General features: G+C 37.1%; 1 protein-coding gene across 3 annotated transcripts in view; it reads right to left on the reverse strand.

The window, feature by feature from the left end:
- Nucleotides 1-13,413, reverse strand: part of tial1 (TIA1 cytotoxic granule-associated RNA binding protein-like 1) — a 29,495-nt gene extending 16,082 nt beyond the window's left edge. The window contains exons 1-6 of one of the 3 annotated variants that reach the window (XM_052027317.1): nucleotides 13,187-13,216; nucleotides 11,807-11,903; nucleotides 7,419-7,456; nucleotides 7,213-7,311; nucleotides 5,258-5,312; nucleotides 4,198-4,285 (exon numbers count right to left, since the gene is read on the reverse strand). In XM_052027317.1, the coding sequence (XP_051883277.1) occupies nucleotides 4,198-4,285; nucleotides 5,258-5,312; nucleotides 7,213-7,239 (170 nt within the window). In that variant the 5' untranslated portion in view covers nucleotides 7,240-7,311; nucleotides 7,419-7,456; nucleotides 11,807-11,903; nucleotides 13,187-13,216. Of the gene's footprint in view, nucleotides 1-4,197; nucleotides 4,286-5,257; nucleotides 5,313-7,212; nucleotides 7,363-7,418; nucleotides 7,457-11,806; nucleotides 11,904-13,186 lie in introns of all 3 variants that reach the window. The other 2 variants (XM_052027315.1, XM_052027316.1) reach the window with 2 other exon arrangements.
- Nucleotides 13,414-13,665: the final 252 nt, after the last annotated feature.

The raw sequence follows: 13,665 nt of genomic DNA on the forward strand, positions 1-13,665 counted from the left end.
GGATTGGGAATACGAAATTCGCACTATATAGAGCACATTAAAATGTTAACAATCAAGTCTAATAAATTTATAAAAAAGAGAATAAATAGAAATGAGAAAAAAACTACAACTGAGTTAATGAAACTTCCAGTGTGCACAGTTCCTTGCAGTTAGCCATGGGGATCCTGTCCATTCTTAACAGCAATTCTGTAAAATAACCAGAATGCTATTACTTTTAATTATGACTTGAACTACAAAAAAGCTGCACATTTCTCCATTACTTTCTGTAGCCGGTGTACAAGCAGTCTTACAAGTGTTCTTCTGTTGAAATTTAAACTAACTTATTTACTAGTATTTAGATAAATGAAGTAGATGAAAGTACATAAGCAATACATGCTTGACCAAAGCCATTACAATGCAGGTAGCTGACAGTAATATAAAGGGTACTCAAAAAAGAGTGCAGGCTTAAGTGCAAACAAGCAGAGTATTTTAAAAAAGTGTTAATTGATGCTTTGAATACATTTTGCAATGTAACATGTACTGAACCTCACATTTTTAATAATTAAGGTGTCAGGAAACAGCAAGCATTAGAAGATGATGCAATGGCCCTGGCATGCGCTTTGAAATATTTCTAAAGTCTGCCAGCAGCATCTATTGGTAGAAAACTGGTACTACATATTAACATATATTGCCCGATTACAAATAAATGTCACTGATTTAGTTATTGGTGCATGATGGGGAAAAATGGCGAGTTCACAGCATAAAACTTGGTGAGTTTTTTTTGAAAAGGCTATTCGTCATGACAAAGAGATACAAATTGGTGGCAAATCAGCACAAATTGCTGGATAACCTACAATGCTCAATTAGCCTCAAAGATGAGATCTCGCCGTCAACCTCCCCATGCATCTAAAGCAAGTTACTGTATTTATTCCCTGGAAGTTAGGCTGCCATTTAAAGAGCAAGGACTATGTTAAAGGAGCAACTAACGCTACTCAACTTCAGAGGATCAGAAAGGGAACAAATCAAAACCACTGGCTCAATGTTACAATTTAGTTACTTTCTTCAATCTCCATTCTTCGCTACTCTTATCAAATCTAATTCTTAACTTTACCGCTTTTCCTTCTATTCTGTTTTCTCGGGTTCCTTTTTGATCCTTCCTCTCCTATTTTCACCAAGTCCCCATGTACTTCATTTTCAACTAGCATTTCCACTAATTTGCATTGCAAAATACGCGGAGCTGAAGGGTACCGAAAAAATGAATCAAACCCTGCACTTGTCAAGAGATGAACCGCAGTAGCAAATTCTGAACCACTTTTACTATCCCAGTAAATAATTAAGTTTAAAACTACTGTATTCATTTTGAAATGTGTACAAATATGACAGATTACCCAAAGAAAGGAAATGTTAGAAGTTTAATTTGGTATTGTAATTTAAACTTAAGGCAGAATCCATAAAGTACTTTTTGAAAAACAAAAAGTATTTAACCATATTACGAAAGCCTCATTTATGGCCTGTAGATAATAGTTTGGCTGCCCTACCTGATTTTACTGCAGGTATGGAAACTATCAGTGCTAACTACCAACCAGAGGTCTCACGAAGGTCCAGATGAACCACCCCCGCAAGATTAAAATTTTCAAACACTGGCCCACAAACAATGACATCTACTGGAACTTTGTTCCCAACCAAATCTTCATTCGTCATCAGTTGAATCCAGAGCCCTACAAATTCAGACCTTTCTTGCGTAAATGAAAAACAATGTAGGCACAACCAAGGTTACTCTTAATTACCTGCATCTCCAAAGTAAAATAGTCAACAAATAGACCCATCCAATTTTCCTGCTTTGGGAGACAACATGTTTAAACCAATGCAAATTATTTCCAAGGACCAAGTTCCCTAATATTCAATTGCAAATATTCCACAACACCACCCACCTTTGACAGAGCAAAAATCAATGTCACAGAAAATATGAATAAAAATAAAATGCAAGCTGTCCACACAGTGAACAGAGACTTTAATAAAAAGAGCAAAAAAATTAAAATATCGGCTGCCTTGGCCGAATATCGAGCCCTTTCAGTATGCTATAATAAATAGCACCGTACAGAATCATATTCTGATACCGAGGTGTGAATTACAGCTATCATTGTGCTAACTTCTCATATTGCTAAAAGACAGGTCAATTCTGCCCAGAGTCTATGAAAATGTATTAAAGATTCGGCAACAACCACTAAAATATCTACTAAAAAAGCCAATGTCACTGCCATTACAAAATAAACAGGAATTACAAAAAAAAGCTTGCAGTTTAAAACTATTTCAATTTCCAATGTTTCAACACCAATTGCTGTTACTGTACCATCAAATCTGTATTTAGATCCCACTACTTTAACTCAACATATTGGGCACATACAGAACAAGTACTTCTACATCAACAGATCACCTCGAGATGCACAAATAGTTCATACTTAGTTATTCCTTATGCAAGCACAAATGTAAATTTTAATACAATCCTAAATATGTAAACTTAACTATTATTCAAGAACCTACAAAGTATTATTAATAAAACCCACACAGAAACATCAAATCAAATATTATACAAGTCATTTACCTACAACAATTGACACTTGGATTAGATTCAAATTTCACTAAAAATACAAATAAAAGCAGAAGACAAACACCATGCACTTTAGTATACACTTTTCAGACTAATTTACTTATCCAAAAAAAATTAAAGAGGCAACTAAACTGCAGTACCTGTACATCCTGATTTTATTCTGCAAACACCATTTCAAATCCTTGGCCATTATATCCACACAAACACACAATTTCATTCATAGATCTGCCATGATTTGGACAATGACAGGGATTTTCAGAATGCATTATACAATGTATGTCTGGTTTCATTACACAAGTTGAGGCCCAGTTTTGCCTCAAATTCATTATTACATAGTTACAATGTATTTTATTGATTAGAAATTCAGCTGGCGCACACATAACTGAAACTCCAACTGGGCAAAAATCTATCCATCACATTTCCCAAAATAACTTGTAAACCAACCAAACCCAGAACATGTCAAAGGAAGCTGAATTACTATGCAATTTTTCTAAAGTGGAACTGGGAAGTCCATCTTTTATGACAGTACACAAAGATACTGGAAGAATACACTGCAGGTGATGGCCATTTGACACCAGCTGAGGGATCAAAGGTCTAAAGCAAATCTAACATTTCAATATAGGATTCTTATTCACAAAAATTTAGTGACAAATACAACTCTTGAAACCACTCTTCACAAATAAAGTGCATCTAAATATTGGTAAAATGAAATAACATTCAGCAGTACGTTAATGCCTTCTTCACTGAACAACTATATTTGACATTATGTTATTTAGGGGAAAGGGACATAAAAAGCAGAGAGGAGGCGGGGGGGGGGTGTAGGAGGAGGAAGAGAGAAAACTGCAGTCATAATTGGGGAAGAGAAAGAGAAGTTAGTACCTTCCATCTACTTCAAATCCTCCACCTCCACCCTGACTCAGCCTGTTTCATGCTATTGCTATATTCAAACTGAACTACTGCAAACTCTTCTGAAGGCCTGAAGTTTTCCAACCTTCATGAACCTGATCCAAAGTTACGTAGTTCAAACTCGATCTATGTCCTGCTTACTCAACACCCCCATTCTTACTGATCTACCTGTAGTCCTCCTTCAGCAAGTTCTCATATGTTCCAATTGCTTGCTATCCTTGTAACCAATGCACCAGATTTTCTTCACCTCATCAATGCCACCTGTGCCTTCAGTCTTGACACTGAGAGGGAAGCACGGGGAGCAAGAGAGCGAGATCTTTTATCACTATACAATTACCTAATAAAATTTTAATGGTCAAATTTTGCAATTAATTTCTCTAACCAACTCAAACTGACACCCAGAAGACAGCCCTCTGAAAAATCAATATCTTTTGAACTTATTGCAATATTGTAAAGTTATTGTCTCTAGTACATGGCAGATCTTACAAGACAGATCTTGTGCCTGTAAATTATACTTTAATTTTCTGCTTTTGAGTAAAATTCATCACTATTTTCCTTATGCACATCCTCTTCAGCTGTCAAGTGACAGAACTTAAGTCCAGCATCCAATTTCGATGCTGATTTTATTACTTGTTAAAAAAAACTGATGAATGAAGATGCTCAAAATACAATCTGAATTTTGAAGGAACTGGAAAAATACTTACGATATTCGACCAAAGGGGGCGAATGCAGATTTGAGATCCTCTGTGCTTATCTCTGGACTTAAGTCACCCACAAACACATGAAAATGATCTGAGAAGACAGTTTCAAGCAATGAATGCACATCTTTAATTAATCTCAGACCAGCAATGTGTAAACTTACATCATGCATCTATACAAATTCAAATCAGAATCTCTCTCCTAGTTATTTATTAGCTGCCCCTTAGATGTTTGACTTTATCTAAAAAGTGCATTTATTGGAACATTTTTGACACTTCAATAAAAGAGTAAACACATGAACAAAGAATTAGGCCAACTATTCCAATGAAGCACCTTGGAATACTTGTGGCAGCTAGTTAACTCATTTCAGGGGAATTTTTCCTTCTCAAATTCAAAGTACATTTTTTGCTAATGGATTTAGAACAAAAATATTTACATAATACATCTTGAATTAAACATTCACAAGCATTTGTAACTAAAAATCAAACTTTCAAGAAACTAAACTGAACAAGAAGGAGCAATCAAACACCAATTCTGGAATCATTTTGTGTAGAACAAATTTGCATCAGAATATTATGCAGCTTTAAAAGGGAACAGCAGCTGTCTAAATATTTTCATCTTCACTGCCCCAGCCACACAACAGAGAAACCAAAAAATGACAGCAGGAACAAGATTTAATTTGGCCAAACAGGTCAATGTTCATCTAAAACAGTGATTTCAAATTAAAAATCAAGAAGGAAAATATGCATACAAAATACATGGCTTATAATGCTTTACAGTGATTATTCACCCAACCCAAATTTTAGCACTTCTTGCACGAGCAATAACAAATAGTGTCTCATTACCTTAACAATACATGATATGACAGTGGCAATGTGAAATTTAATTGATGCATCAGAACGGACCAAAACACTTCAATTAACCAATCTAACCGAAGTGGGCAATGGGTTTAACATCTCCTTACAAACACAGAAGAACTCTACAGTCCGCGAGTGCCATGCTATCTGCTGAAAGAGATTAACAATTTACATTAGCTTCCAAAAAATTTAAGAACATAGCACTTACTAGTTGTGTCTTTCTTCTGGCTACTTGGTGTTGTTGCCCAATTTACTTTGACTTCCTAGAGTAATGTAAAAATTGTAATTCATTAAAAATCAGCAACGTATACATTAAACAGAAAATGTAGAAGTATCTGAAAACTTGAAGCAGTGGAGTTTTAATTCTGCATGATAAAAGATGGAATGTTCCAAAAACATCTAATTATTACATGGAGTTTATTCACAAGGGCTCCAAAAGCTCTCATGAGCTTTTGCCATCATTACACTGAAACCAACAGGAACTTCAAGATTGCTATGTATATATAGCCCGCAGGTTAATCTGAATTCTGCACTTATGCACAGGATATGCTACTTTCCAATCTTCTCCAATATTATGAGGAGAAATTAGGTAATTGATGAAAATTTCAGATACTCACCAATTGTTCTTGCTACAAAATACACTAGAAATGTTACTATGATAGATGTTGCCTCCGAGGCAAAATCTATCATCAAAGATCCCCACCATCCAGGCCATGCCATCTTCTCTCAGCTACCATCAGGCAAGAGGTACAGAAGCCTGAAGTCCCACCCCACCAGGTTCAAGAACAGCTACTTCCCTTCAACCATTTGGTTCTTGAACCAACTGGCATAACCCTAATCACTACCTCAGTGTAACAACACTAAGGCCACTTTGATCTACAATGGACTTTTTTTTTGTTCAAATTTGTTTTTTTCTTGTAAAAAATTATGTTTTATGTTTAATTTATGTTTTTCTTGTGGATGCTGCTTATCTGATGCTATGTGCCTGTGATGCTGCTGCAAATAAGTTTTTCACTGCACCTGTGCATATGCGTAATTGTGCACATGAAAAAAACTCGACTTCGACTGTCCCATGAGTTGTTTTAGTATGTCAATGTAAAAATACAAGTACTACATAGCAAACTCACTGGCCCTACAAGCATTTAATTGTACATGTTTAGATTGTAATAATACTACAAATACAAGGACATGTTTTAAAGTATATGGCAGCTTTAACCTTAATTTTATACGCACAGTCAAATCCTTAAACATTTTGCAGAAGGTAAAATATAGTTTATTTCTAAAGTTATGTTTTTTTTCCTCCTTAGTTGCTGCCACCTCCATCCTTCAGCACAACTGGCTGCTCTGCCACTTAATGCTATTCACCGTTGCTGAGCCTCAATAAGTGACACCAGGATTGGGGTAGTACATGCCACAGAGATCACACAATTTTTCTGGACAGCTTTAAAGTTCCTGATGCATGTTGATGTTTCACAGCTGACTACAAAATCCAGACCGTCAGCTACAGAAACAGCTTAATAGCACATTGAGAAGTTTACTGTATTTATATTAACAGAATGTACTGTGCAAAAATTGGTATGGATCAGATAGGCCATCTTCATATTCCTTTATTTACTTCATACATGCATGTATCCTCCCTCCTCTTAAATGTTTTAATGCTATTTGGTTTCATTAACCTCCAGCAACAAGTTGAAAAAAGTCTCCTAATATTTCCTTTGTGCTATCCATGCCTTTCTCACCTTCTCTGCAACTTTAAACTAACTAGTTTTCTCTTTCATACTACTGATCAAGGGCCTACACCTGAAACTTTAACTGTTTCTCTCTGCAGATGTTGGCTGCTCTGCTGAGTATTTCCAACATCATCTTTTTTTGTTTATGAATCATCTTAAAATCTACTGGATTATTTCTTTGATTTAAAAACTGTTTGTTCAAACTAGGTATTAGGTATCAATAGGAGAACATTTCTGAGAGGGACATGCTAAATACAACTTCAAGTGTTCTTTGTTGAATTTTCTAAAAGACTAAAACTCTGTAAAAGCCAACTTATCTTCTCTACTAACAAACTAAGGAATCAAATAGGAACCCTTTCCGAATGGTGCAGCATTTTCAACATTATCTCAGTATACAGCTTTCTTCACTCACCCTTTATATATGATAGCTTACCTTACCCATTATTTTACGCCCATTCATTGCAGCCAATGCAGCTGCTGCATCTCTATGCTCAAAGAATTCCACAAAGCAATATGGATCATTGCTTGAATGCTGCAAAACAGAAAATCCAACAGAAGAGTTCACCCTTCTGCTTGCGGTTTGCTGAGAAGAAAAATTCATGAAAACTTAGTACAAAAGAAAACAAATGAAATACTTACAGATCTACATTAAAGCCTTTAACTTTTTTTAAGCCAATCTGTCCATAAACAAAAACAATTTAAAAGGAAATTACTAAACTTAACATTAAAAAAAAATGTAATACAGGGCTTCCCCTGGCTTTGACTATGTGAAATTTTATTAAGCCCTAAAAATCATTAGTAAAAAATGCTATCCTGATGGGCAACATCCAGTTAATGCTTTGTGCAACAAAGAATAGTAAATATTGAGTGTTTAACTTTTGCAATTACTGAGGCACTGATCTTTTCTGTCTGCAATCAGAAATGAAGCTGATAGCATGAATGGTTTTGTTCTGATCTGGAAAAAAAGATATGGATAACTACTACCACATGAATGGCAATTTGGCTCCTTTGCCATTTACCTGTAAATCGGGTTTAATTTTAAAGAAAAAAATCAACAGCAAGATGAAATAGCTTAAGTCAATAAATGTTCCTAGGCAAGATAATTTTTGCTCAAAAACTTGGAATACATGAGAGGAATCATTACTGCTGAAGTGACCACTGATTAATCCCAAACTCTGGTTTTATTAATAGGTCTACTTATCTTTACAAAATAGAATAAGTAGGAAATTAACACTTCCCACAAGCTATTTTTGAAAACTCAGTTACGTTGATACAAAAACAATGTAATCTTCAGGAGGATTGAAACAAATATGATTAGATACATTACCCATTATAATATTAAGTGCATCAAGGGGATAAATGGTCTGGCATTCTGTCAGTTACCAGAAATTAGCATGGCCCCAAGTTAAAAGATATGCACAAACTTGGTCTTCAAAATAATGAAGCCTCCAACAGTAAATGGCAAGATCACAGCGTGAAAGCGATTATCATGCAACATCAACATCTGAAGAACTGATCAAACATAATAAGAATCTTCTCACCTATCTGGAATCTCCTGCATTATGACTTTATTTTTCAAGATGCAAGTACATGAGGCACTTTGAGCGTTAACGTAAAGACACTCAAATGACTTTAAGGTTTACCATAATTAAACTGGCAGCAAATTCAGTTTGATTTCAGCTCCAAAGGCCAAATCAAAGAAACACTATTGAAATAGTTTTAAAATTGGTGTAATTATTGAAGACTCAGATTTTGGTTTACATTTTGCACATCATCTATTTATGTTTAAATCAATGAGGGTTAACAGATGTCACTTAAAGTCCACCGTGTAATGATATTTTTGAAAGAAAATAACTAGCCCACCTTATGTACATCCTTAATGCAATTGAAACCACAAGAAACAAGAGGTGGCAAGCTGCATCAGAAATTATCAGAGCTGCAAGAAGCAAAGTGAATTGTCCACATATCTTATTGGGACTATAAGGGCATTTGATGGGTTCCACTGGGATCAGTGCCGGGCCATTAGTTTTGTAATCTTATTTCAATTCTAGACCCAAATATAGAGGAATGCATATTTAAAAAACATCCTTCAAGATGTAATAAAACTGACCACATGGTTGAAAGCAATAAAGCAAACAGTGCTGAAGTTACAAAAATCTAAACCTTCATACAAATTATAGAATAACTTCAAACACTTTGTGCAATTAAACTTGAGGTTAAGTGGGAGTAGAAAGAACTTATCAACAGACACGAATTTACCCCCAATACTCAATAATCTTCTGCAATTTATAAGCCCCTTACAAATGAATGTTCCTGGAGGGACCCTGATACATTGGCATACAATGTGACATTGCTCAAGTATCCACTGTGCAGGAAGCAAAGATAGCAAACTATGGTAGTTTTTGCAAATCCTATGAACTGAAAAAAAACTTCCAGGGTAGATATGAGAAATAATAGCAAATCACTTACTTTACAGGCTTCACCCAGAATATTATTTTACTATGGCAATAATTTGGTTCAGATAATGCATGTCTTCATAAACCTTGCAACATTAATCTACAATTTGCTTTCAATGATGTTTAGAATTAAATGCTGACAAAGGATATTTAGGATCTAAATCAGCATGGCAATAACCTTGTAACTCTCCGTTATCACTCTAGGCAGTGTAGTTCTCAATCTTTAGTATTGCCCACCAGCCATCCCACACTAGCAGTGAAGAAATTACAAAGCAGTGAAAAGAAACAGGTTTGTTTGTTCCAGTTATGCCAGAAATCCAGATAATCGTACTGCATCAAATCTTCAACTTCGAATTTTGTCCTTGAATACAAAACTGCCTCTGCTTTAAATATTATCCATGCAAAGCAATTTGAACAAAGAAATTATTAACTTCTCATAAAGATTTTTAAATTGATGTGCTTTCATTGCCATTTCCTGACCAGAGGAAGTGCTTCACTATCAAGATGAACTAAAAATTTAAAAGCTTCTGTTTGAGGTCAATGCATCGATAGAAATGTTCCTAATACTCCTCTTTATATTTCCCATGGCTTTCATGAAAGCAAATTACAAAATAAATATCAGTGTCACTCAGATTATAGCTGGTGATAATTTCCCCGAGTTCTTGACTATCTTTTCTAAATAATAATTGATGAAATACTTCATCACAAATTACAACTGATTCTGCTGAAGTAAATTATAGCAGACACCATTATTAATATAGCATTAGCAAAAGCAGTACAATTCTAAATCCTTTAATCATCACTGACTTGGGGATAAAATTCATCCTTAGACTGTCATTTCTATTTTCAATTCCCATTCCAGAGAATTGAGTATTTAACCCAAGCTCGTAGTTGCATATGGTACAGAGTTCTGCAATGACAATAATGGCATCGTTTAGGCCAGGGTGATAAACCAAATCCTCAATAGCCTCTCATAACAATGCCAAAGTTTCAATGCACTACTGGAACTCCCCGTGCCAATTCAATAGCCCTAATATAAATCACTTCATTCCATGATAATGTTATTCTAGAACAATCTTCTCAGCCTTGTTTTTTCTTCGTTACACATGCTAATGCTTTATTATAATGAAGGCCCAAATTGGAAAAATACTTCAAGCAGACCAGGTGGTTGCATAACATTTTAAAGTTAAATGCACCAAAGTAGTACTGATTAAGTATTTCACTTTCAAACCAACTTGCTAACCAATAACCAGCATCAACGGTGGGCTCATGTCAGACTGTTACAAGGACTTTAAAAGTAATTTTAGACATGTTATCCATATTGGTCTTCATCATCCTAACAGCAAGAATATTCATGATATGTCAAGTTTTATTTTGGTTTTTTTTGTTAATAATGAAGTGTCACAGGCACTTATGCACCTATGGTCAGTAGTTTGTACTTGATAAAATTCAGTTAGTCATATTCTGCCTTTGTGGAAGTGGCACCAGTTATAATGGGTTAATGCACTCAAATTATTATTTACAAACAAAATATCTTACTGACATCTGTGTGTCATTTAGAGAGAGAATGCAACTTGTCTCTGAGCCAGAAGCTTTTCAATTTATTGCTTATCATATTAAGTATATAATCAATATTATATACTTAATATGTAGTATAAAGTGCAATGGTTTTAACTGGAGCATTGAAGTATCAAAAAGTATAAATAACGTGGCATGCTGCTAAAACTGACTCAAACTGTCCTGTTCCATCAAGCAGTTACTTTAACAAAACAGAGTACAGGAAAAAATTTAGTGCAAGGAATACAGGGAAAAATATGGGCATGGCTCAAGGAACCATCCTCATACTGTGTACAGTCTTCCAGCAAAAACTGTAAGTAAAACATACTGGAAATGCTCCGCAGGTCAGGCAACATCTGTGGAGAGAGAAGCAGAGTTAAATTCAGGATGATGACTTTTCACCACAATTTCTGATGAAAGATCACTGACCTGAAACATTAACCATTTCTCTTAGCAGATGCGGCCTGACTTCTTGGAAATAAAGAGAAAAAATTTTGGAAATACTCAGATTTCCAACAACTTTTTTTTTTAAAACGTTTCGCAATTACTGCAAGAATTGGTAACTGTTGTGCAGCCCAGAGATTCGTATGTCACTTTCATGTAAATATGATAGAATCAACTCTCTCCCCCTCCCACTTTGTCATCCAATGATGACATCTATAATGTTACTACTACATTTATGCAATTCTAGTTCTCTAATGAGAAAACTCAGATCAGCTGCAAGTGCCACTGGTATTCCTAGTTAGCACGTAAAAAGAAATCCATGTTGGTTGAGAACTTTCCAAAAAAGATTACTGACCGTGAAGCCAAATTATAAAACCAAAAAAAAAATTGTGGCTAATTCAACAGTTAGTCTTCCACAACATAGAATTTGATCCCATGTGCAATAGTGATATACTTTGGACTTCTGCATTGGTGAAACATCATTTCAGGGATGAAAACAAACCTGCACTGCAGAATAGAAAGGATTATATGGTTCTTGGGAGTGGGTGTGTAACAATGCTGTGTTCTTACCTCTGTAATCATTTTGCAACTTTTGCATGGACCAATCTGACTAAAAAGTTGAAGTATAAGGGCTTCTGTCACATCTCTGGAGAGGTTACCCACGTAGCTGGAAAACAATTACATCTTAATGTTACGACTGCTTCCAGCTTTCATTTTAGTACACCTTCCTGCAGCTTCAGAATTTATTTAATCCACAAGAATCATTTTGGCACGTTGCAATGTTCCCAACCAAAACTTGTTCCATTTCAGTTGGTTTGGTCAGTTGAGCGAATCAATCCCATTTACATTATATAGGTGAATTTGCTGCATCTTCCATTCAAAGCTGAATCTTGATGAAGTGTCATTAAAAAAAAAGCCTCTAAAGTTTAGCAGGTACAATAGAACTTTCTTATTGGGGGGTGGGGAGGAAAAGAGGTCAAAATAATCTGGGCAAGAGGAAAATGGATCCTGATCTAACAAAATGCTGAAATTCACAAAAAAAGAAAAATATCAAAAACCCATATAAACAAAATTCTTCAAATGTATTTTCACAATATAATAGAACCAAAGACAGCAGTCTGAAAAGTGAGCAAAACTTACTAGCAATAACACTGCAAGCACATAAACTCAGAGAAAGCATGCAACAGTAGCAGGGCCATGGTTCCATCCCAACAAGGCAATTTTAAGAACAGCGAGTTTTATCAAGCATATAAATACTTTTACTAAGCTAACATAAAAGGAAAATCAAACATAATTATCTTTCACAGGCCGAAGAGGGATGAATAAATGTACACTCAGGTCACCAACAATGGATGGGTACCTTTCTACATAGAAAGGCTGGAAAAAAAAGACGTGGCAAAATGAATACCAGCGAGCGGTGAAATTTCCAACTTTATTGAGGAGGATGACATGCCACAACTTGTGACTGAGGACGGAGAGGAAGTCTCACCGTTTGCACCATCGTTGCCCTCAAGGAGAGGGGCAGCAAAGTTTTCCCCTCACCCTCCACCCCCACCCCCTCCCCCTCCCCTCGGCCCGTCCAAGGAGCTGATATCCGGCACCTTCCGCTCCCGATCTGGGCCACCCGCCGGCGGCTCCCACCTCCACACGGCAACTAATCGCCTTCGACGAGCTGGCCGGCCTCCCGCGCCCGAAGGGCCCTGGATTTCCCCTCCCCCGGGGTGTCCGGCGCTCGGCCTCCACCCCCACCCCCACCCCCACCCCCGAGGGAGGGGGCAGGAAAGGACGGACGAAGCCCGAGGGAAACCCGACTCCTCGCCATCTTCAAGCGGCACGCACCCTCCTTTAAATGTTGCTCAGACTGCCAACCACCACCCCCTCCTCCCCAGAATCCCCATTCTTCTCGGCGAAGGAGGGTGGCGGCGGGGCTTTATTTTTTTTTAAACTTACAGGGTCCGCGGGTACGAGTCGTCGTCCATGTCCCACAACCGGCGGCCGCCGTTCCCCTCCGCGCCGAGAGCTCAAAATGGCGGCGGGCGAGCGGTGAGTCAGCCCAGGCGCCGCGCATGCGCCGCCGCCGCCGCCGCCTCCTCCCTCCGAAGCTTCACAACTTGTTGTCTCGGCCAACCAGCAACAGTGGGCTGCAGAGCAGTGTCCCAACCGCTGCTTCATCTCCCACCCCAGCCCACTCCCCACATCCCTGTGGGAAAATCTCCTTCCTCCAACCATATTTCGTAATCATTCCACTCCCCCCCCCCAAAATTCCTGCCAAGTGTTGCGCAGAATCCCTGTTCTGCAAGTCGACTGGGAAGTGGAGTTTCATGCATTGATTTTGTCTTCATTAAACTACATCTCTCAAGCGCGTTACCTGAGATAGGGACACCCCCTCAAATGGAAACTGAAATGAAAGAAAAAGATCATCTTGCATT

The sequence above is a fragment of the Pristis pectinata genome, chromosome 12 (assembly GCF_009764475.1).
Source record: "Pristis pectinata isolate sPriPec2 chromosome 12, sPriPec2.1.pri, whole genome shotgun sequence".
Classification (NCBI taxonomy): domain Eukaryota; kingdom Metazoa; phylum Chordata; class Chondrichthyes; order Rhinopristiformes; family Pristidae; genus Pristis; species Pristis pectinata.